Source organism: Chrysemys picta, chromosome 6, assembly GCF_011386835.1.
Source record: "Chrysemys picta bellii isolate R12L10 chromosome 6, ASM1138683v2, whole genome shotgun sequence".
Lineage (NCBI taxonomy): Eukaryota > Metazoa > Chordata > Testudines > Emydidae > Chrysemys > Chrysemys picta.
In genome coordinates this window covers 127729992-127756380 of record NC_088796.1, presented here as the reverse complement: position 1 = coordinate 127756380, position 26389 = coordinate 127729992, and the positions used below count along the sequence as shown (strand labels likewise).

Below are 26389 nucleotides of genomic sequence, written 5' to 3'. Positions count from 1 at the left end.
GTGGTTGTGGTGAAGAGTACTGAATAATAAATAATTTTTGGGGGTGTCAAGGAAGAAGATTTGCAAGAAAATTAAAAGAATTTCCTGAAGAGAATTAACCCTAGTGTCCTACCTAGAGTATTTCCTCTCTTTACTTGTTATTAGCTAAAGGGTAGCAGGCATATAGAGCCTGGTTCTCTCTTGCTGCCACAGGCAGTAAGAGAGAACTGAGGGATGGTTCTGGCCACTCTGCTGACCTTTATGCCCTTATGGGGGAGTGGGGATGAGGACCGGTGGGGGTGCAGGCATGGCCCAATGGACACTGCTGTTCAAAGATTCTGATCTCACATCCTTGAGGGGCATGCACATATAGAGTGGGCTCCACACTGACACATACTCGAAGAACAAGACATTTTATGTCCTACGAAGTGGAGTAAATAGGAGAGAGAGAAAGCCTGGCTGTGGATTTAACACATACTGGAGCTCTAAGGTACATGTTTTGGTTACATCTCTAACTATACCAAACTTAAACTGTGTCCCTTCCTTTTTACATTTGTGGTAGCAGATGATCTCAACCCTGGAAGGGCCTTCAGCCCTGCCACAAAAAGACCTATCATCACTCCCAACTTGATTTTACTAACTATGAGGGGCCTGGCTCTCACTCAAATATAGAAGCTCCCTTAGTACCTCAGAAAGTTAGACTGGCCAAAACTACACGCAAAGAAGATTTTGCATCTGCCCCCTAAAAGGAGTTAATCTTGTCTCAATTCTATTTGTCCATTATGTAGATAGAAAACTATTCATGAGAAACTGAGTGTAGGGAGCTAGGATTCACCAACCTACGCACCAGTCAATAACCACTCACAGATGTCATGGCTTTGTAGACACTATGGGGAGGGAAAGAGGAATAACTCTTCACGTCCTTCAGAGTGATGGGAGAAGATTCTAAACACACTATGTGTAACCCAGTGAGGAGCACTCTAAGCAGTGCCACAAGTCGTCTGTATTCCAACAAGACCTAAGAAGATAATTCAGAGAAAATTTTGGAACCACTGTACTGATATTAAAGGGCACACTACGATGACCTACTTGACCAACAACAGAGTTAGCCAACACAGAGAGCTCTGAAAGCCATTTAGCTCAATCACTCTCCATTGGCTAAACAATGAAACAGACCCTCCATCCCAAAAAGTACAAATGTGAGCTAAAAACACCTGGGCTAGGCTTATGGGTGTCACGATGACCATGAAATCTCAAATCAGTCTAGAAAAGATGTCGTCTACTTGGATGTTTGAAACCATGATCAGCCTAAGATGAGAAACTGGAGATACTGCAGAGCAAACTGCACACTGCAGCTATTCCAAGCTCTCTAATGATGTGAGACTGAACAAAAAATTGTCATTAATTCCGCAATCCTAAACCACCTCCCACACCTTCTCTGGTGTCAAAAGTTCCAACAGTCTCCTATCCAACTGCCAAGGCATCCAGCCCCCACCACCTCTGGAAAAAAAAAGTTCACAGCAGTTATGCATTATCATTACAAAAATCTGCAGCAAATTTAACATTTATGGGAAAGGTAAATTACTTGATTTTAATATCAAATCAAACACTATAAGCAATGCTGTACTGATTGCATTATTCATTTTCATATCTGATTAATTAAAAACCTCCAATTTTGAATTTACCTGAGGCTGCCGCAGAATTTCCAGCCTGTTGCACCAAAGTGCCATAGAAACCAAGGACCATGCTGCAGAATTAAGTCCAGTTTACCGCAGAGTACATGGAGACCTTGAATATTTCCCAAAAGTGACAAAGAAATAAAATGAAAAATACTACCTTTCCCCCCCATGCAATCCCCGTGTGAATCAAGATCCCCTAATCAAAAAGAAAGTGATCACCTTCCTTCCATACATGGCCGGCTCCAGCATTTCTGCCGCCCCAAGCAAAAAAAAAGCCGCGATTGCCGGCGGCAATTGGGGGAAAAAAAAAAAGAAAAAGAAAGCTGCGATCGGCGGCAGCAGTTCAGCGACAGGTCCTTCACTCCTAGAGGGAGTGAGGGACCTGCCGCCCCCGAATTGCCGCAGGTGCCGCCCCTCTCCCTTGGCGGCCCCAAGCACCTGCTTGTTAAGTTGGTGCCTGGAGCCAGCCCTGCTTCCATACAACTCCAAGCCCAGACTTCACCCCTTTTGGAGTAGGATATTGCAGCTCAAGACTAGGGTGGTTAGAGAGCACTTAAGGGAGAGGCGACTGAAAAGACACCCAACATCTGATCTCCATGACCCAATCTTTCTATCTCCACAATAATCAATACCTTGACACATCCTTTTCAAGTGTTTGCTGCAACACTACTGTATAAAACACAACCAGACAATCATAAGACCCACCATAATACAAGTAACTCCAACTTAGACTGGTCTAACATCTAACACTAATCATGAGTCCAGCAGGGAAGGGACATTTTAGTTACAGCACATATGCTGGAATATAGCTGCTGCCAGGGGGCAATCAGCATAGGAAATTAGTGCAACTGTTTTCTATTTGAAATTCGACTCAGTAGCAATACTAGCATCACCTTCCAGTCACAGCACAAATTTTTAAGGAGAAATTCAAATGCAGCAACATGAACATGAAAAACATTTATATCACAATAGAGAAGCAAAGAAAGTACTAAGAGCAACTGATTAATTTGTAAAAGTTAAATACCAGGACTGAGGGGAGAATATAATTATATTGTTTAAGAGCTTTAGAAAACAAAGAGGCATTCAGTCAAGCAATGACAGAAGTAGAAGTAATTCCAAATACAAACTACATGTAGCATACTGCTCTCTGCTGGACAGATTAAACGTGCTCAAGTGTTTGCACTAGAGTTCCTGACCTAAAGGGGGGATACAAGTCCTACTATTACATCTTTGATTCCCACCCATCAGCTCAGCAGCGACAATGAGGCTGACTGAAGTCTTTCTACCACTTTGTCTTGTACCAGCTTCACGTCTCTGTTCATCTTTAAAATTTTTTGTTCTGTGTCATTCTTTACCGTGTCTATCCAATGCACACTCGCTCTTCCTCTATTTCTAGTTTCTTACCCTCTGATATGAATTGCCATGTCCGGTATCCTCCCGAGGTGCATCACTGGCACATGTCCAAAACACTGCAGTTTTTCTTGAATCTTCTGTAACAGCGTTACTTCTTGCCCTGTTTTCTTATCACTTCGTTTATTATTTTCTGCAGTCTTGAAATTCTCAGTATTCCCCTCAGCCAGTTCATTTCTGCAGTCAGTGTCTTTCATTTAGCAACCTTCCTCATACTCCAACATTCTGACGTATATAGCAGGATTGGCACAACCACCACCTCATATATGCTAATTTTCATTTTTACCTAAATCACTTTAGCCTTAAAGGTCTAGCAAAATTTTTTGAATGCCATTGTGGCTAGCCTGATACCTCTTTTTATGTCATCTTCACAATTCCCATTCCTTGATACTAGTCCTTCAAGATACAGAGATTTTTCCATTTCTTCTAATTCTTTGTCTCTGACTTTGATCTTTACCTCTTCCTCTTGACTTTCAGTTGCCATTCAGTCTGAATTTTCTGCTTTCTGGATCTACCTTCTCAGTTATTCTTTGTAAATCCTCCTCAGTCATTGCTATGAGGTCAATATCATCTTTGAATCTAAGCCTATTGACCGTCCTCGCACATGACGCGAGTTCTCTCGTTTTATCTCTCCATGCTACAGCCATTACTGCTTCCAGAACCAAGATGAACAACTCTGGCAATAGCATGCATCGTTATCTCACTCCTACAGTCATCCTGAACCTTTCCGTCAGCTTCTTGTGTACTCGCACTGCACTCATAGACTTGCTGTAGACGTTTTCTATTTGCTTGATTAATTTCTCAGGGATGCCACACACCCTTAAGACTTGCCATAACCGTTTCTGCCCAATGCTATCAAAAGCCTGTTTGAGGTCTATAAAGTTGCTGTAACGGGTTTCGGTTGCGTTCTATGTATTTCTTCAATTTCTTTCTCCTCACAAACAGCCCTACTACTTCTGACAACCAATAGAAACAGCTCAAGTGGTAACAATCTATTTTTGTAAAAAGCAACAGAGGGTACTGTGGCACCTTTAAGACTAACAGTTAGTCTTAAAGGTGCCACGGGACCCTCTGTTGCTTTTTACAGATTCAGACTAACACGGCTACCCCTCTGATACTTAATCTATTTTTGGAAGTTCCCGTATTCTATTAAAGATCATATGGGCCCACTGCAAACATCAGTGGCACTCACATGATTGCACTGACACTTTGGCTTTGCTCATTTTCCGAGCTTAACTCACCATCTGCCTGTTTGGAGAAGATAGGTGCCTTCCTAGCATCTCAGTGGTGGGGGATATGATTTACTTCACTTAATAATCAAGGCTCAGAGTAAGAGAGACCTTCCCAGGACATGCTCAATTGAGACATAATGACATTAACTTGGTGTACAACAGAATGTCATAAGAAGAGAATGGAATGGATTTTATTAACACTACTGAGTTGTTTGTGACGATTTGGGGATACATATTGGTGATTCTATGAATGTCACTCTAACCAGCAATGAAAGTCGCTAGATTTGTCACTGGTCACGTTGACATTTATTTCCTTGCTAAGGAAACTAAAAAGTCGCTAAATCTAGTGACAAAGTAGCTAAGTTGGCAACACTTTGGAAACATGTCTGGAATCAGATGCATGGCATGTGTGGAATACACGATAGGAACCATCACTCAAAGAAGCAGCACTGGTTCAGAAGCTGGGGCTTAGTGGAAACTAAGATAATTGTGTTAATCACTGATCACTTCTTGCCATGAAGATAAGTGTCTGTGCTGGCTCTTTCAGACCAATTGACAGCCTTTCATATGGATGATCACAAGATTCTGCAGTCTTACCTGCCAATCCTAGCAGGAGGTTCTGTTCCTATCTGTCTGAGACAGGGGCAGGCAAACTTTTTGGCCTGAGGGCCACATTGGGTTTCTGAAATTGTATGGAGGGCTGGTTAGGGGAGGCTGTGCCTCCCCAAATAGTCAGGCATGGCCTGGCCCCCCACCCCCTATCCAACTCTGCCTGTTTCTCGCCCTGATGGACCCCCCCGGGACTCCTGCCCCATCCAACCCCCCGTTCCCCGTCCCCCAGGACCCCTGACCCATCCACCCCTTCCTGACCCCATACCGCCTCCGGAACCCCTGCCCCTGACTGCCCCCGCGCCGCACAATGCAACCCCCCCTCTCCTTCCTGACTGCCCCCCTGGAACCTCTGACCACCTTGCCCCCTATTCACACCCCTGACCACCTTCCCAAACTCCCCTGCCCTCTATCCAACCCCCCCTGCTCCCTGCCCCCTTACCATGCTGCCTGGAGCACTGGTGGCGCGGCCAGAGCACCAGTACAGGCAGCCACACTGCCTGGCTGGAGCCAGCCATGCCACTGCGCAGCACAGAGCACCGGGTCAGGCTGCGGCTTTGCAGCCTCGTCGCCCAGAGCATTGTGCCAGCGGCGCAGTGAGCTGAGGCGGCAGGAGAGGGGGAACAGCAGGGGAGGGGCCTGGGGCTAGCCTCCCAGGACAGGAGCCCAGGGGCCGAGCAGGAGGGTCCTGCAGGCCTGATGTGGCCCGCGGGCTGTAGTTTGCCCACCTCTGGTCTGAGAGAACTGAAAGGGTAATGGATAAGCAATCACTCCTCCCCCAAAGGACTCTCTTATGTGGGATGATAGTAGACCCTGGAAAGGACTATAATGAATGGTGATGGTACCCAGTTCTGTGCTTGTTACAGCCAACCCAGCTGGGGCAGTGGAACAAAGAACTCAATGTCTACGTGATCTTAGAGCTTGGAAGACAGCTCCAATTTATTCCATGTAAGACAGAGTGCTGGTGGGATGGGACACACCTAACTGAGGTCCAGCAGTCACCATTTTTTTAAAACCAAACTTTATTAGTGCTGCTGCACAAACAGAATTAAATAATCAAAGTAACACAAAGTGGTATAAAACTACACTATAACAAGAATCAAAAAATAGTTTTCAAGAGTCCAGGCTTGGTTAGTTGGATTATAGTACTAAACAGTTTATATCATAATTTAATAGATTATTCCATTTTGCCTAAACTGTATCAAACTGAGAGCCATTCATCTTCGATTTGCACAAGACATCCAATGATCTGTTCTAGTGGTAGAAAATCTAACAGAAACGATCATTATAAGGTTGGACAATGTTACCCAATATCTCAGCACACCGTCTGCTAGTACTAATGGAAATAAACTACATTTTTTAACAAAAGCTGCAGTGTGATTACCCAGGCAAATATCTAGGACAAAAAGCTTGGGATCAAACAGTAGATAACTGGGAACATATTGTTCAACCTTTCCCCAAAATTTATGAATTTCTGAACACTGCCATAGTGAATGAGAAAAAGAGGACATTATCCAATTTGCTGTTCCCATCCCCCACACATTCAATAATATTCTGCACAATAATAAAATGTGATGAAATACAACACCTATGGATATTTGAATCTGTCTCAAGTCATTATGCACAGTAATGTTATCAACCGCTTTTCAAAGTACATGACCAGTCCTCCTCAGTTAATGGTACTCCTATATCTTTTGACCAGGGAAATATTGTTGAAGTTTGTGGTTTAGGGAAGTTCATAATTGCAAGGCCTTGGTAACAGAAAAATATTTTTTGTGCTGTTTCCCAGTTACAATGATTGGCATTTTGTTTCCAAAATGTGTTTTCAATAGAAAAATCTCTGTTCTGTATGCAATTTAAAATATAATTATGCAAAGTGGATTTCTTTTGCACTAAGCAAGGCAAGAGATAATTATCTTTTCATTTTTAGAGATTTTTACAAAAAAATATTATTTCTTAAACCAAAATTGATAAACTGGGTGTTCATTACCAATAGAAAAGATGGATTACCAATGACTGTGGTTATCCAAAATTTTGTACATGAAATTTGGCATCTTTCCTTAATTCTATTACATAGAAGTATAAAGACATAAACAGTGGCATTTAATATAATATTTAAAGAAATTTGGTCCATTTTAAGATACAGCGCATTAGCTAGTTGAATGCATTCTGGTATATACTACTCTGCCTGTACCCACTGTTATAATGTAACCCCGATGGTTTTTTCCTACCCTTTTTCTCTGTCTCTGAAGCTAAAAAGTATGCTCTGCAACTGGGAATGTTAAATTAACCTGCCTGTGCAATTTATGTTCCTTTAGAATTTGAGATGAATCCTTAGTATTCAATCATACAGATAAGTTTGCCACTGGTATAGTAAGAGGAAACTACATTTTTAATAGGACAACTCTGTCCTTCATAGTTATTGGTAAATTTGCCCAGTGATTCAAATCACTTTAAAACTGATTGAGTGAGAAGGATAATAATTCAATATTTGGATTTCAGACCAATTCAAAGAGATTATGATGATCAAATACTTAAGCCCAGTGTGCGCTAACGTAGCAGTGAGTCATGCATTTTTGCACAGCTCCAATGTACAATAAAAACTCTTATATGGTTATAAATTGAACCTTAAATCATGTATTGAATTCCTCAATGACAATGGCACCAGGATTAGGAGGATGTCGGTGTGGGGGGTGCATCAGGAAAACAAGATCAGCTGCATAGTATTCCACCTCGTCATCTATTCCCCATACTTGGATCCCTTCACTGATTTGTACTTCTAGTGCATGTATTTGATTACTACATCATGCAACACTGGAGACAGGGAACAGAGCTCTGTCTCGTGCTTGACAAACAGTCAGGATATTCTTCTATTCACTATAACAGAGCCTTGTGGGATAGTACACAAAATGCTAATCCAATAATCAATGTTTTCACTCTGATCATTAAAAAACATCAGGGAAACACTATTAAGGATATTCACAGAAACATGCTACTGACATCTTAAATCTGGATTTAAGCAATCCAAGTATACATATTGAAGATGTCCCCCTCACCACGTTTCAAATGACCAATATATAGAGAGCTGAAGACAAACTACTGTAACTGTGCTACTTGTCAGATAGTCATACGCCTTATATCAAGGATCCCTGCAAGTGGCCAGGCTACAAAGGAAGAATTAAATATTTTGTTTGTGCCCTTTCCTGTTTTTGATGAAGGTCTCAAAGGCTGCATTGTTGTTGGAGTTTTGTTTGTTTGTTTCCTTTAGTACACTCCTTGCATGAAAAGTATTAGCTCTTAACATTCTTATTTATAAAGAGGAGGACTGAAAAATTACTAAGATACTGACATCAACAGACAAACCTCAGCTGCTGCTTCTCCCTCTCTTCATTTAGAAGGGGAAGAGTTTAATATGGCTGCTTTAAACTTTTTGGGGGGAGACAAGGGAGGAATGAGGGGAGTGTTCATGTCAATTCAAACTCCTCACAAACTGGGAGGAGAAAGTTCCCTTCCCCCAATTTCAACTGACAGCTGCAAAAGCTGCAGCTGAACTTTCAGCCTATTGTGATGTTATGGACGGTGGTTCTCCAGTCGATCAAGAAAAACAGCAGTCGAGGCTTGTTATTTCTAGGAGGAAAAACAAGCAAACAACCTTTTTATGGAAAAAGGTGAAGAGCAATGAAGAGGCACAAACAACTTTTTTGTAGCAGTTTACCTTTCACCTGTGGTTCTACCCTGAAAAGGGATTACAAAGATGGCATGGTAGGATTGCACATCTGATTACATCTCAATGATCTTCAGATCAAATTTGTTCAAATTTACAACTGAAGATATTTTTCCTCAAACCCACACTGGGATCTCAACATCCAGCTGTGTTCTTTCTGGTTTGTGGCGGTCGAAAAGCACCCTCCATTACACCTGTGACTTGAGGATTTATTAGGGTTACCATATTTTGTGCCTCCTAACGGAGGACACTCCCGGGGGCCCCGGCCCCGCCCCCAGCCCCGCCCCCCCCGCCCCAACCCCGCCCCCTCCCAAAGTCTCCGCTCCCTCCCCTGCTTCCCGCGAACATTTAATTCGCGGGAAGCCTGAAGCAGGTAAGGGGGGGGGGGGGGAGGCGCGGCCCCGGCTGACCACTCCCGGCTCCCAGCCCTGCGGGCCCGGCCTGGCTCCCTGAGCCCGGCTCCCCAGCCCCGGCCCGGCTCCCCGACCCCGGCCCCGCACAAAGAGGCCCCGGCCGAGCCTCCCGATTTTCCCGGACATGCCCGGCTTTTGGGGATTTCCCCCCGGACGGGGATTTGAGCCCCCAAAAGCCGGACATGTCCGGGAAAATCCGGACATATGGTAACCCTAGATTTATAAAAGTGTAATTGAAGCTATTATTACAAGGTGACTGAGTTGCACAAGTGGCTGTGGAACTAGAAATTAGGTAACAAATCTGATGATTATGCACAATCCAAGTATCAGGGGGTAGCCGTGTTAGTCTGTATCTACAAAAATAACAAGGAGTCTGGTGGCACCTTAAAGACTAACAGATCTGGTGCCACCAGACTCCTTGTTGTTTATGCACAATCCAAACCAGCATAGTTTGCTCTTCCACAGCTGAGCTGACACTGTAGTAAAGAGTAGCATAATTTTACCTCTTTATCATAGATATGACTAAATATACCTAAGAAACAGAGTAATGAGATGTCATTTTTCCAGTCATTGTTGAACTGCACTTAAGATTTTTAGGGTAATTTAGTTGGGCATTTCGATACTTAGCAATTAAAAAAAAAAAAGATACCTTCATTCACATTTCCTACCTGTTAAAATGTTCTTTAAAAAAAAAATTAAAAGTTCGTTTAATGTTTATTTTTCTGATAAGTTTTCTCATAAATTACTGAAATAGATTTACACCATTAACTTGGGTTTTGACACTGAATTAAACTCTACAAGAGCCAACAACTTTAGAAAATAAGAAATCCTTAATTACATTTATTATAGTTAGTTAGATATCTTCTACTGTAAGCTAATATTTTAATTTAGGAATAAGTTAATACTGAAAAAATATTTTATTAAGAACTAAAATACTGACTGTACAAAAGCAAAGCACGAAGAAAATACCTTTAGCCTCCAATTGTCTCCTACTTCTGTTTTGATTCTGCTTAACCAGTTATCATCAAAGTATGCTGGATCTCTGAAAATAAAATAAATAAAATTAGCATATCTATTAAAAACACCAATTTCTAGTACTAACAAGCTAGAGATGCCAGATGAATCCTATACTGATATTCATTTAAATGCATATACGCATATAGATATTAATATAGTCTATATAAATATTTATATCACACATCATAGTGTTATCCAAATACCTTCAATACTTACCTAGTACTTTTGAGGTGACTGTAATACTCTTAAAATGACCCCACCGCACCTAAGCCATGGGGGCCGTTGTCTGGTTTATTGTAAAAGGTGTGTACCCCTTTGAGTGGTAGAGAGACAGTGAGTGATTTTTTGCTGTAACGACAAACTAGGTCAGCATGAGGACGCTGACCCATCCCTCCACCAGTGACCGGAATAGAGGGGGGATTATATAGGTCCATGCCGGTGCAGGAAAAGCCCTCTTTTACCTGGACCAGACAGAGCAGCAGCCACACTCAGACCCACAGAAGTTTTATTAGGATCTGCTGTGAGCATCGCTCTAATCGCTCCTTTCTCAGGGGGCGGAGAAGGATTTTTTCCCTCACCACATTGGCCAAGGTCAAGTGGGGTTTTTTTCACCTTCCCCACAGCAGGATTGGAGGGGCTTAGTTAGGGTGAACATGAAATGGGAGATAGGCTATGATGTCACAACTCTTTATGTAAACATGGGGTGGATGTCCAAGTGTAGGTATGCCGTAGGGAAGAGATACAGTGATCAGAAAAAAAAGGACTGGGAACAGATTTAAGGGAGGCTTCATTAAAGAGCAGAACTGGAGGGGAGGGGATGGTTCGGGGCTCATATGACTGGTATGGCAGGGAGCCAACCCCCTCCCTCTTTATAACCCAACAAAGGGGGTTATAAAGTGTGCGCCCCCAAGGGAGAGGGATGGTGAAGTCCCAGAAGTGGGTTGGCTGGGGATGAGGATGGGTAAAGGGGAGGGCCCCTCATGTATATATTAAAATGATAAACTGCATTGCACACTTATATCTGTCAGGTACGCCCAGACATTTAAGAATAAAGTTGCGGCCTAATTAAATCACATCCAACCTTTCCTGTCCTTCTTTCAGCATAGCCGGACAAAGCACCTAGCCAATTTGTACCATGTTCTGCAAATGGAAAATTTTCTTTCCAATTCTCACAATCAATCACCTGATGCCTGGAATCATGAAATTTGAATTCTCTTACAATAACCATATTTAGCTTGCATACTTGCATGTGTTATTATTGATACAATTAATAGACTTTTTAAATCCAGCCACAGGTACGTCTTATGAATACTTGGAGCAGTGAGTTCCCACATGCTAACTTTAAATATTCCTTTTAAAATGTAATCCCTTCAATATCAACCATAAATAAATAAATAAACCCAGTCTCATACAGTGAAAAAAGTTGAAAAGGAGCACTTAGTTTATATTTACCTCTGAGCATCTGCTTAATTGTCTTCCCTTCTATCCTAAAAAAATCCCAGCATTTTAAAAGTATTTTCCTTGTAAGCCCCGTCAAACCTTTAATTTTTTTACAGTCACCCTTCTTTCAAGTTTTTTTCCAACTTTGGCTCCAGAGGTGAGGCAACCAAGATAGAAAACAGTACTCGATGAGGGCACACTATTGTTTCTGCCATTATATTTTCTATACACCTCTGTTTTCTATCCCTCTGGCAGACGTCTTTCCTGAGCAACTGCTAGGGCTTTCTCCTCAAGGTTCAGAAACTAGCTAAGAAGAGAGAATGTTTCTTGTTGGTAACTGTTTATTCAAAATTACATTTTCCATTCTCCAACATAGAATTTTGACAGTGTTATGTTCCCAACTACAAAGAGGCCAGGAACTAAAAGTAACGGTCAGTTCCAGTAAAAAGTCTCCAAGATCATGCTTTTTTTTTTTTTTAAACCAGCTTCTAGACACCAAAAAAAGAGAGAAAAGCTTCTGTGCTCACGTTCCCTCTCTCTCTCTCTCTCACACACACACACACACACACACACACACACAGTCCATCCTTCAGAATGAAGCAGAAAGCAAACAGCCAAACAGAATGAAGAAGAGACAAAGAGAATAACAATTAAAAAAAATATTTAGTAGGTGACACTTCCACATCTTAATCAGTATTAAAGCAATGCCCCCCAGCATAGTATCACGGAGCACTTTGCTATAGGGGACCCCATATTTTTTATGACAAATAAAATCAAAATTTGACCACCAGTTGTCAGAAAACTGATGGCACTTTTTGAATGAGTAAGGCTATTAGGATCTACTTCTCTAGTGAGTCTGCAAAATGGGTAAACATCCAGGCAGTTTCAAGAAGAAAAAGTATTCTTAGATTGCTGACTTAAAAAGTTGTGCTGCCATTGTGCACTGTTATTGCTTTGTTCTATCCAATGGCGTTGAAGTGGAAAATGTATGGAAAAAGTATATCGGTTATTAAGGCTAAGCCATGTTGAGATCTTTTGGGAGGATTCGTTTATTTAAAATCGATCAAATCCACTAATGTGCCTTGTGATCCAAATGAAGCCCGAAACTCGGATACAGCTGGCCAACCAATAGATTAGTGCTTTGATGGCTAGACCATACACATTTTTGTTGTCTTTTTCCTCTGGTACACTAGCTCCCACATATCCCCTTTCTCTACAATGTCCTCAGAGTTAACAAATGGTCTGTGATAGATTACATGGCAAAGGAGACAGAAGATCACAATGGTGAAAGTGTCTCAACTCAACAGATTCCAGGTGCTATTTTACACATTCCTCTACGGAGACTATGATGAAGGCTAAGGCATATTTTTTTTTCTCTGACACAGCATCTACAAACACGTAGCTGGAAGAATGATTTTAAGTACTAGGCAATCGTATGACTCCAGATTGCTCCCATTCAGATCCATAGCTCAGATCCATGACTACAGACACAAGAGTACAAAAGCACGAAACAGCAAATGCAAAATACACGGTACAGTTTCATCTGGTTCTGCTGATAGAGCTCACTAGGTGTGTGAAATAGACTTTGTCCAATTAGCTGTGAAATGAACCCTTATCCCTCATGAACAGATAAATCCAGCAAGAAAAGCTTGGTTCCACTATTGACAAAGATGGTTAATGACTACATGAAAGCATCATGCCAGCCTTTTTTAAAGTAAGTGGTGTTTAACATCTTGCACAAGAAGCCATCCTTTGTTTTACTCTGTTTTCCATTCACTCTCTAATCTCCCCATTCTGGAGATTAGTGAGAAAATATCAGCTGGACAACTGTAGCACTGTATGGACTCCAGTTACATGAGGGCTGGATAAACCTAAAAAAACTACACTAGTATCTTTGGTTGATCTCGGCTATGAACAAAAGTCGGGTGTCCAAGTTGATCTTCTTGTATCTTTCAGCAGACTTACTGACCATGCTGCATTGGTTCATATGAGTGACTTATCAAGAGGGCTGTGAATGATCACCTTTGCCTTGCTTTCAAGGAAGCCCTACAGTACTCTCCTGTGTTCTGCCACAAGGTTTTCCTCCTACCACCCCAGTCATTTAATGGCTATGGAAAACCACTTAATGGACATCTTCAATCATTTCAGGCTGCAGTGCCATCCTTATGCTGATACCTAGTTTTACATTTTCCTTTGAGACAGCTGGTTTGAAACTTAAGCAAGACAAGAATGAGGCCATGCTCATGAGAAGGGGGAAATGATTTTGAGGAGCTTGCTGAATGACAGTCATGAAAATTATTACAGAAGTATGACAGCCACTAGTGAAAAGGTACAAAATCTGGGTGTTAACCTCAGTTCTGCTCAGCCCAGAGGACCATATTCTGATAGTCAAGAGTAGCTATCATCTATGGCTTCCTCAGATACCACAGCAATGAGTGTGGTATGAGTACCAAACAGACAACTGACTTCACTGTCTTCTTGGGAGGGGACAAAAACACAGGATACCCATACCTGATATTTGCCCATCTCTGCATCTGCATTTTAGTCTTAAATGTATCATATTTCATTTTGGGGGGAGAATCCATAAATGAGTGAGTCTTCTTCCACAGCTCCCATTTGTACTTGCCCAGGAATGACACTTCACTCCCAGTGATGGTTCCAATCACTGTAGGCTGTGAGACAAAGTTCTGTTCTTGACTCCGTGGGTCCTGCGTTTCCTGACGGATTTTGCTAACCTCAGAGGCTCACTGTGACCCTCCACATAGCCCTCCTCTCTAGAGGCAAGGCTCACAGTCTACTGAGCCATTTTCATCATAAGCCAGCAAGGGAGGTGAGGAGAAACAACCCTCCCTCGCACAGTCTCTGTGGTCTCCCAGTATCAGTGATTAAATAGGGAGGGGAGGGGGGAGCCCGGGCCCACCCTCTACTCCGGGCTCCAGCCCAGGGACCTAAAATTAGCATCTATGGAAGCTGACTTTTTGGAAACAGGACATGTACAATTCCCTGGGCTACTTCCCCACAGCAGCCCCCACTCTATATCTTCTTCACAATTACCTCAGGGCCTCCTTCCTTGCACCTGATATGGATTCGTACTGCTTCATTCCTCCAACAGCACAGCTCCCTCCTATAGCTCCTGACACCCACCCCACACTGACTAACTGAGAGGCTTTTAACTAGTTCCAGCCAGTCCTTGATTGGCTTCAGGTGTCCCAATCAATCTAGCTATCTCCACTGGCTTCTAGAAGGATCTTAATTGGTCCCAGGTGTCTTGATTAACCTGGAGCAACTGCCATTTGGTTACCATGGTACCAGGGATTTGTTTAGCCTGGGGCTAACATACCTGTTCCTCACTACTTTACTGTAGCCATCTGGCCTTGCCCCATCACAGCTGGTAAACGCTCCATTCAAAACGTACCCTAGAATCTCTGATGGTCATGGAATGCCAACCAGGAGTTTGGCTAGAGCAGCCTCCAGTAAAAGCCTACTGTGGCAGGAATAGCCAGCACTGTCCCAATACAGAAAATATTGACTTGATTTTGCCTCTCTAATTCTACTGTAATCTGCCCCGATGAACACTTGGTGAGTCCCTTCCATCAAAGCAGAGGTTGATAAACTGACAGGGAAACAGATACTATTGTGTTCAGAACTTTCAACATCATGAGCTTCAGTGACAAGACGTGCCAGCCTTATCCACATACGGAGACGGGCCCAGATCACTAGAGTGATGCAGGAAACTAGCATGTCCACATCTTCAGATTTCTATCCAACACTGTCTGATCCAATTAACTGTGTTCTTGCTGGCTGTATTTCGGTTACTCATGGAAAACTGACACCCTGTCAGGAGTCTAATAGCACCCTAAGTGGAAATCTTCTCTGGCGACAGTCTGCTTTCTTGATGCTCTTTTACAAAATGGACTGATTTCTCTTGATGAAACTCTTGATGCCATCTAGAAATGGATCTAATTCTCAAGAAATTCAGGCAGGGATAATACAGTTTACCTTTCTCAAAGGGACTGATATGATGCAATAGTCTGTGTCACCTGATTGACTTCACCTTTCCATTCTAATAAGGTGCACTTGTTGAGAGATTTTCACATCAAACTCTCACAACCCTTCAAGTCTTCTGGGGGATTACTGAAGTTAACTAGAGTAAGCACCAGACAGCACATCTGTGGTACTGGCTCTATAGCACCGATTCGCAGTAAGTGATCTACTGGCTTCTGAAATGAGTTTGCTCTTCACTGAATTCAAGGATGTTGCTGGAGTGCTCAAATCTTTGTTTTAACTTTACCCAACAACTCTTCTGAATAACTTCTAGCACCCACCTGTCTCCTGTCATGCATTTCTACTCCTGCGACAGTTTTTCCCCAATTAGTTGGTTGTCTTGGGACAGGAGTGGGAGTCATGCTGCTGATCTAGAAGGAATGGTGGACTGGAGAAGTCAGCCCTGGACTCCCCCTCCTTTGCTTGAACAGTCCCGCCTGCCTCTGGACTAAGAGTCCTTTCTGTGGTACCTGTTTGAATTGAAGGAGCAAAAGTAAAACTTTACTGGCTGTTTCAAATTGTGTATATATATATTTTTTAAATAGCTGATGGGAGCCAATGTTTTTCCTCTGTATTTTCTAAAATGGTTTTGCCTGATGGTTCCCAATCACCTAACCAGCTGAGTACTTAGAGGTACTCATAATGTGTTAGACTTATGGGCAAGCTTTCTGAGACATAGGTGATCACCGGCTACTGTGTTTTCGGCCATAGATATCTGAAAACCTAAAAGAATCCATCGAGGCATCCACACTACAAAAGAAGCAGCAATTGTAATTTTCTTTTTAAATGGTTTAATACCTGATGACTACTCTGAAAAAATTCAAAATCAGCTGTCATTATGACTCTTTTGCTCCAAAACGTTTCTCAGCAGTAAGACATTCAAAATTACTGTGAACCCTATCTGTAACTAGAAATCTGGCATCTAGCATGCCTGTGCAATGAAGTTCAATTAACAGGAGCTTTGAAAGCCACAAAGTCTATTTAGACGGGCCCAAATTATTGGACAGGGATTATCACCTGAACTTACAAATTGCTTAGTTGACCTTCATTACAAACCACTGGTTGCATGGGGAAAGTGAACTGAAGTTAGCATTCACTGAAGCAAGGGGGGGAAAAGTGATAACAAAAGCAATCACTAAAGTATCAGAGACTCATAGACTTTAAGGTCAGAAAGGACCATTATGATCATCTAGTCTGACCTCCTGCACAACGCAGGCCACAGAATCTCACCCACCCACTCCTGTAACAAATCCCTAACCTATGCCTGAGTTATTGAAGTCCTCAAACACTGGTTTAAAGACCTCAAGGTGCAGAGAATCCTCCAGCAAGTGACCCGTGCCCCACGCTGCAGAGGAAGGCGAAAAACCTCCAGGGCCTCTGCCAATCTGCCCTGGAGGAAAATTCCTTCCCAACCCCAAATATGGCGATCAGTTAAACCCTGAGCATGTGGGCAAGACTCACCAGCCAGCACCCAGGAAAGAATTCTCTGTAGTAACTCAGATGCCACCCCATCTAACATTCCATCACAGACCATTGTTAGATGGGGTATCATTCCATTTCAAATGCTGCTATGGAAACACAAATTTTATACTGTACACATTTCACCTATTATGACCACACACCATAAATAAATATCCTCTGTGCAGCTGGAAACAGTAAGTCAGGGTTGATTTTCTTGGGATACTGCCCCTGGAAGTGTGCAAGATACAACGCCCAACAAAAGGTTAAAAATATGATCAATAAAGACTACTGAGCTTTCCCTTCCCATGTCACTCAAGAGTTTTATTTTTGGTATATACAAGACAAGGGGTGAAGGATAGCTCAGTGGTTTGAGCATTGGCCTGCTCAACCCAGGTTTGTGAGTTCGATCCTTGAGGGGGCCATTTAGGGATTGGGGCAAAAATCTGTCTGGGGATTGGTCCTGCTTTGAGTAGGGGGTTGGACTAGATGACCTCCTGAGGTCCCTTCCAAACCCTGATATTCTATGATTCTATGACATAATTCCTAGAGACCCTTATTTTGAACTGTACACACCAATCAGCCAAATGTGTTGGCCAACAGGTGGATACAGAAAATAATCCTATCAACTGCTGATTAGTGATGAAGTTATGGTACATACACAGTATGAAGCAGATGCATCACTTCATGATTAATGACTACCCAAACTATACAATGTACCACTATGATCTTTCATGTGCATAACTTTATGATTAACAAATATTCAAAGTAGATAATGTAACAATATGGTCTCATTTTCATGAATGTTCTGAAACATGATTCAAGAACAGTTAAGCTAAAATCTCAACTTCTTACAACATTTACTAACAAAATCTCTTATCCCAAGTGCTCACCTTCCCTCAGTATATTCTGTCATGTTCTGTCCTGCTTCAGATGATGAGAGTCCCTTTTTAGATTAATTTTGTTACAGTACCTGATTTATGTTGGGGGTTTCCCGTTTTTTAGGCCTAAAACACTGACTTATTCATCTTTCACGATACACAGAACAGTAATGATGGTGCTAGTTTAAAATTGGGCATATTATACATGTTTTCTTTTTTGTATCCTCTTTAATGTCCCCTAAGCAACAACATTTGAATATTAGAAAGTTTTTAATCACACTTAGGAGCAGCTAGGACTGTTGACGTATTGTTTGAACATACCAGGATTCCTTTCTGACAAAGCATGTACAGGGTAGCGTAGATTTCATAACTGATGCCTCTGTGTAGGAAGACTTCAACTTATCTGTGGGATATGCGCCAAAGATGTTGCCCTTTGCGGGTTTATTTGTTACTTCAGTAAAACAGCCATGTCTGGAAAATCTCCATGAAATCTGCTTTTTTGCATTACTTTTCTGTTGGGCTTATTTGCATTTCCTACATTATATTATACATTTCCTCCAGAGCAGAATGAAACTATACAGCATAGGACCTTCTTAAAAGTTCCAGGGAGGAGGGGAATATTTTCTGCATTTTTAAATCAGGATTATCCTCTTCAGTTCCTAATTTATCTTCCCACATATTAAGTCCTCTTACAAACCGTTTTAAGCATTGCCTCAAAATATTAGGCAAATTCTGAGTTTCCTTCCACTTTCTCCTGTGTACTGCAGGCAGACTGCTACTCCTTCCCTCTCTGGAACAAGGGACTGCTGATGAAAAACTAATACCTATTTTTATTCTTTTTGATTTCCTAATCTTCCTTTTGGAGGATTTGTGCAGAAAACTACTTTTAGATTTGTTTATTTGTTTTTGTCAAGCAATTATTTTGGTTGTGTTCTGTACCTCCTCCATATTAAGGAATAAAATTGGTCCCTTGACTCTTTATAAGAATGTAGGAATTGTCATATTGAATCATGCCTATTGTCCATATTTACTAGATCCCAAGGCCAGAGGGGGTGGGTAGGGCCAGACTCAGCAGCCATCTCCCCCATTTTTGGGAGGATAGGGTTGACCTGCTGGCCCAGGGACTAAGTTGCCAACCAGCTTGGCCCATTGCACGCCAGGGTTCATCTTCGGGCCAGATTTTTTCACCCCAAATGTACCCCAGGGGGTATCAGGCTCCCTGGAAGGAAAAGCCAGAGAGGAAGGCCCTCTTTGGCTGCTGTAAAGTGGGGGACAAGCACCTGACATATCAGATGCTTATTCCTAGTCTCAAAACAGAAGCAGAAATCTCTCTATAAACGATAGGTAAGTATGATACACTTGAAAATAAGCATTGAAAATAAACCTCATTTACCAACAAACTACAGTGATACATTCTGAATCAGCGTATACGGTATCTTAATCCATAATTGGCTCCATCAATGGCCTATTACAAAAAATCATGACAACCCCAAGTACAGAGAGGTTTTTTCCCCCCACTTAATCTTTTAGGAATTGAATGTCTTTGAATGGTGCTAGATTGGCAGTATTAGAAATAGACCCTCTCTGTTTAACGCAAACCTTGTATTACATGAGCATCAAGTTTCCTTACACTGCCTTGCCGGTTTGACTCAACCATTACCTGAAGGGATTAACTCCAGCAGAAGAAATAATAATAAGTTACCCATGTCTGTTCAATATGGAACTCCCCACTGACACTACTAAAAAGGATGGCAATATGGTGAGTTATTAAAACTTTTTGACAGTTATAGCAGCCTCAAGATTTATCACCAAAACATATTGTAATTTATGACATAGTATGTATTTAGTACTTTTCATAAATTGTCCTCAACTAATAAGCTATTTTGCATTATTACTCAAACTGAAACCAAACTTTTTAATAGAGGTGTAAAAAGTATTGTTCTTAAGTTTAACCATCTTATTTCTCAATAAAGTTGAAACTTCGTACACAAACTTTTTGACCAGGTACTTCTTTTGCCTTAAATGAGCTGTACTTTTCACATGTTTTTCTCCATTTTCAAATAACAGTTAGTTATGCTTTAGGTGAAACCACAAACTGAGTTTAGCAGGCTGAGTCCTTCCTGGATACTGGACAACTTTTAAGATGAAAACATACTTACATTTAGATAATTGGGCACATTTACAAATGATCTATTCTGCATGCAAAAAAATCCACAAATCATTGAACAATTTATTCTTACATCTTTTGAAGCACCTGGGCCATCACAACCCCATTCGTTAAATCTTCCACAGTCTGGCATGGTGCTTCAACATTAAATGTCTGGATCTGAAGGGGGAAGAAAACATTTTTTTATTAGCCTGCCTTAACTCTCTCTTACTAACACATCAAAGAGTTTTCAAAAGTAACACAATGGTATTGTTACTACCAAACAGCAGCAAATGGCAGAGAGAAAAACAAAACAAAACACAAAGGTGCACAAGTTTAATTCTATCAGGGGAGAAATACTGCAAGTGCTAGATTTCATTTAGTGAACCACAACACTGAGGTTTGTCTTGTTGTAGAGCCATGGACATAGCTTCACAGATATGGTTGCAACCAAAATTCTATTACAAGCTCTGACCAGGATATTCAAAACATGAGTTACCAGAGTTACATTCCTAAGGGAGGGATATTCAAAAGCATCTAATAACTCAGGAACACAAATCCCACTGAATGTTAGTGGAACTTGTGCTTTTAAATCACTCAAGCACCATCCTAAATCCCTATTTAGGCACATACGTAAGACCCCTGATTATTAAAAATGCTGATCACCTAGACCGTCCACCATCCCATGGTTACATAATTATATACACACACGCGTGTGCGCTCTGAACAATTAACTCCTCCCTAGTGTGCGATGAGAGTGAAATCATGCTAGTACTAGCTGGTTTGTACTGGCCAGTGTTAGTTTGCTATTAGTTGTAAGGCGTTCAATTACTACAATAGATGTGGCAAAAAAAACTAGACAGAGAAAAGTCTCTGGTATAAATATAGAGGTTAAGATGCAAGATGTTGGTCTCTGACTTAGAACTGAAGGATGGAATGTGGCTGATTCCATAGTGCCATATGTGGGGGTGAGTGGTGGTTTCCAGTCCATAACAGAAATATACCCCTGAGGTAGGGTGGATGGGTGACAGTCATTTTGGTCAACATGCTGTGCCTAGAGACACATACTGGGGTAGGGTTTCATTTTTGAATGTGCAGTATAATAATATACATTTGAATATTTGTGTAAGAGATTGCAAGAACTTCAGGATCAAAGGAGACTTCCCTGGAACTATGTGCTGAGCTTGCCCCGACACAGCAGTACCAGACGACGAAAGATCTCCTTCACTATGGAAAAGTGAGCAGCCATAACACTGCAGAAGTTGACTAACCTAGTTTTCTACTGTCCAGATGAAAACCCAGTTGGGAAGTCCATTGTGAATGCTGTTGTGCTGGTGGTTTGCACTGTAACAAATACTGTGTGTGTTACGGGGACAAGTAATCAAGACTGCTAACATGCCAGAGACCAAATAATTTAAGTGGCTGGGCTCCCCAAACTGGCAGAGCCATTAATGGAATCCGCATGCCCATTCCGTGTCTGAGCACAAGCAGCCGAGAAATACATAACAGGAAGGAAACTGTTTCCATGACGATGCAGTCCATAGTGTATCTCCCTGGGAAGCCCTGGGCATGGCCATACAGTAGCCTGGAAAAGTGCGTGAAGCCAGGACTTGAAACAAATCACACATGCCCACCACCAAACACTGGACTTCTCAAAAACAGGAAAAGTGAAAAACTATTCCCACTGAACAATATTGACATTATGGGTGTTTCCATCCCCACTGTGCTCCCAGGTGATCTTGTCTACCCAGTACTGCCGTGGCTCATTAAAACTTCCCCAACTACATAAACAAAGGTAGAAGATTCCACTACACACTGAGCCAATGCAGGATGGTGGTGAAGAGTGCTTCTGGGATACTGAAAGCAAGACGTCGATTGTCTGTTGACTGTTCCATGACTAATGCTGCCATGATCATATCTGCTTGTTGCATTTTACATAGCATAAGCGAAAACAAAGGAGAGGTGGTCAGTAAAGACTAGAGTGGCTCAGACGGCCTGCCCTCTACTTTTTCACAGCTAGAAAATCATGTAGATGCAGCTGAACGATGACAACACTACTTCTGGTGAGCATGTGCTACAGATCTGAAACAGAGGGCACCAAGGACTAATGCTTTGTTTCTTTTTATGACTACTTGAAAATACCTTTTTTATACAGTGAAGAATGAAGGACTAGATAGCACAACACTGTTGTTAACCTAGCACATTTATGCTATGTATATTTTTTATTGATTTGTTATAATGGAGACAGTAGCACCTTATATTAAGTATCAACAACATTAAAAAACAATGCCTTTTTTCCAAAAACAAAACTGTGTTTTAATAAGGGAGACCAGCTGCAGAAACAATCTTCTTTCCCTGTGTCAAAAATAGGGGTTGAATGTCTGGAGAATGGCTGGGAGAGAGCCAAAGAGGTAGGTCCCAATCCAAAAAGTTGTATTCTCTTGCTTTCGGGAGGGCGTGGTATCGGGCAGCACATGGCAGTGCAGGAGCAGACTCTAGTTGTGGGGACAGAGCAGCAGGCAGTTTCTTGTGTGTCTTTAATAGTCATTCGATAATGGCTGCTGAAACTCTGCCTCCCTGTGCATTCTGCTGTCTATATTTTTGCATGAGTTCTGTCCTCCTGCTGGAACTGTTCCTGCCTTCCCGGTGTGTTCAGGGCTGCCTCGTCTTTCACTCCTCAAAGTGGTAAATTCATACTAATTCTCTGTTCACATTCCTTTGCGCTTTGATGAATTGGTCCTTTCAACTTTTCAACTGTGCCACCAACATGGAGTCTGGACAATATGCACAGCTGGACAGCAAGCCCTGACAGAGAAAACAAGATATGATCGAATTAACACCCACTGCAATCCCTCACACATCCCATGAAATGTCAACAAATGAGACAAAAGAAACTTCCTCTTCTCTTTTTTAAATTCCAGTAACTAATCCAGAGCCATTCAACACAGAATGTTAAGGACATATGTTCCCAATTCTCACACAACACTTAAAACTATGGAGAGGTGTGGTACTATTTTAGATCGGGGAAGGGAGATATGTAGTGCATAATGCCAAAATGGTATAAAAAAATTACTTATTACAGAAAAGTAGGATCTTGGAAAATGAGGGTTTTTGGTTTTTTGCAGATGATATCCAATGAGAAGCTCCATGATTGGTGAGGCTTGGTTAGCTACCTTGGAGAAATGCATTAAAAAAAAAAATCTTTATATTAACTTTGGAGAAGTTGCCATACAAACAGTTCATTAGAAAGACAAATGCTAATGTGATTGCAGATAGCCAAGTTGTGCATGCTGTATAGAAATGGCTGGGTGCCATATGGGCCAGTCAATACAATGTAAGGTAAATGCTTTGGCAAGCGTCCGCTAATTAACTTATTACAGCAACTTACAGGTCCAGCTGTTTTTATTTTTCCATTGGTGTTTCATGTGACATTTAAAAAAAAAATCCCCATTTTTGTATGTGGCTACATGGTATAGCACAGCCAGCTGCCGTAAGTGCCAAGTCAAGCACTTCCTGTCTTACCATAATTGGCAGGTCATGAAGCTGAAAAGGGTACCACAAGTGAGAGGAATGGAAGGGTGGCTCCAAGAAAGACCAGTTATGGGGGAATAACTGTTTTGAGTGGGCTGCTGTGGGGCTGTTACTTGTACTATGGCAGAGAAGATGAAGGGGGGAGTGGTTGAGGGAGTGGGGACTGGCAGAGCAGGAAGAAGGTGAGGTGGACACTTCCATCTTCACATAAGACTATATCTGCCCATTCACAAATATTAAGGATGCATTCATAAGAAGCCAGAAAAATTTCTCTCAGCCCCAGAATCTGAAAAAAAATCAGTCCCCATCAGTACTTTATACAATAGTAAGCTGCATACCTGATAAAGCTTTGCTCATCTCCAGATTCCACTTCCTCATGAGGAACCAGCTCCCTCATCTCAGGATCTGGGCCTCCATCCTACAAATGGATCTTGTGATCTGGGCAACTCCTGGTCAGGCTCCCTCACCCTCGCTCCTCCTATTTGGTAATGGTGTTCTCGTCTCCCCTGAATAATCATGCTACAAAGTATTTTTTCATTATGTTTGGGAGCATCTCAGGCTGAGCAGAGGAGTGAGTCTTCAGGCTCCTCGCCAGACCGTTGTATAAATGAAAAATTCTATGCCAGGACTTGAGTCTTCTGATGTCATCATTAACTTCAGGCTGTACTTTAGGTTTTTGATTTTATCCCAGCATGGCTTATAAGCCCAGGTTATACCAAGCACGCAGATGACTGGTTCTATGTATGTAAGAGCATTTAACACCACTGGCCAGCTGCTTCTGGATTTTCTCATCCCATAAGATGATTTGGGCCCAAATATCTGAGCCAGGCAGCAACACAGTCAATAAAGGTTCTCCTTTAAGACATCCTGGTAACACTTGCAATGTTCACAATCAAAGAAGCTTGCAATTGTGAAAGAAGTTGTTTGCAATGCAAGCTGTCTGCACTGAGCTCTATGGTTTGTGTCATGCTATTATACAGGTCGATGGCTTCTAGTCAAGCAGACTCCTGTGCAGTAGGGTGCACAAAGTAGACCAGACAAACAACCTCAGTACTGACTGGAGCACGGCGGGACTTGGGTGGAAGGACAATATGAATTAGTTTACTACTACACTGGCTCCATACTGCCACTAAATTGCTGCAGCTTGAACCAATATGTAGATCTGCAGAACACAAGTCCAATCCAAATGATATTTGGAATACATTTAACTGTATGGAGAATGTGTATGTAAGATGCTTGACAAGTGTGCTGGGAGACCACAAATGTTTCTTAGAATAGTATATTTCTCTAGTGCAGACAAGGCCCTTAAAGAGACAGAAAACCAAAACAACATGCAAGCAGAGTGATCAAGGCATGCATCTTATTAGTTCAACTTTTCTCCTTTTTAATAATTAGCTTATAAATGTCCAATGCCTGTTCTAATATTCCAATTCTAAACTTTTCCCTATTATATTATTTGCCTTTGCCTACTCCTTTTTGTTTTTTGACCATTCTCTATTTATTATTTTTCATAAAGTTTCAATTAATTCTTCTGGAGTGTTGCCTGTGCATATTCACATGCAGCCACACATCAACCCCCTTCTCCAAGTGCCAGCGAGCTTCAGGATCTTTCTAGAAAAGGAGTGCCTATTAGGACCATGTAAGTGCCTTCTCATGGCACAAAATGTTCAGATCAGAGGTATTCAGTGAACCACCTGAGTTTCTTCTGCTGAACCTTAAGATCCTTAAAGTGACAACTCTGGGCAAGAAGAGATGATCAGGCTATGTGAAAATACGGAGTAAACATTCCTGAAGAACTAGTTACTACTAGGTAATCTCTCTCTCCTTCTACAAGGCAGCCTGCTTCTGTATACTCTCAGTTATGGAAGTCCAGTTAACAGGACAACCCAACAAAGGTGAGCTGAGACATTTTAATTAAACAAGGATTATAGAACAGTTCTCCAAAGCAAATATCAGATCTAGATGATAAACCAAGAGAGCAGTGTTCAGTAAACCTTTGAATAGAACCCCAGCTAGGCAGCCCTGTAGATTGTAATGTTTCCATCACAACAGAGAACCCACTGGAAAACTGAGTAACCCTGCAATGTGGGCCCCAAGATCTCAAGGGCTTACATGACAGATAAAGCATACATGCCAGTGCATAATCTAGACAGTCACTCAGCATTCCCCGTATACTGATCCACTAAGGCTACAAAAAAATCTAGGCAATTTCCAAAATACCTTTGTCTTCTCTACACAGGACAAAACTTGATGCACTTAACTTCTAGGACACGGAACGTAGGGTTTGGTTAAAAAAAACCCTAGAAGACTAATGCCTGTGTTCAGGTAGAACTCAAGCATTATTTTAAAGAAAAAAAAAAATGGATGAGCTTGCCTGACAGCTCTGTCATTAGGGAATGCAGTAATGGAAGGATCAATCATTAAAGGCGGCAATGCACTCATTCCTCTCTTGCAGATGTAACTGTGATGAAAATGCTGCCTTTAGTGATAGGTGAAATAAAGAGCACCCTTCCAAAGGTTCAGAAGGTGAATTTGAGATGTCGCATCAGTGAAGTTGTCTGCCCATATAAGGACAACCATCAATCCTTCAAAGAAGCCCATGACACTAAGAAGGCTTTTCAGTTTCAACTAGAAGCTAGTATTCAAAAATAGCAGACAGATATATTTTGATCAATGACAAGGACAGGATGAGAAACTTAAGTATACTAAATACTCCAAAATGGACGACATGGGTGCAAGGGTATAGGGTCAGGTTATTAGATGCCTATACTGAAACCCTTGTCCATTTCCATTTCGGGAAGTTACATTGCAGGGTGAACAGCTTCT

The 26389-nt window shown here is 41.8% G+C and overlaps 1 protein-coding gene across 1 annotated transcript in view; it reads right to left on the bottom strand.

Moving 5' to 3' along the window:
• HOOK3 (hook microtubule tethering protein 3) overlaps positions 1-26389 on the bottom strand; it is a 113533-nt gene that overhangs the window by 75119 nt on the left and 12025 nt on the right. The window contains 2 exon segments of the mRNA XM_008172652.3: positions 10016-10088; positions 20127-20212. Of these exon segments, the coding sequence (XP_008170874.2) occupies positions 10016-10088; positions 20127-20212 (159 nt within the window).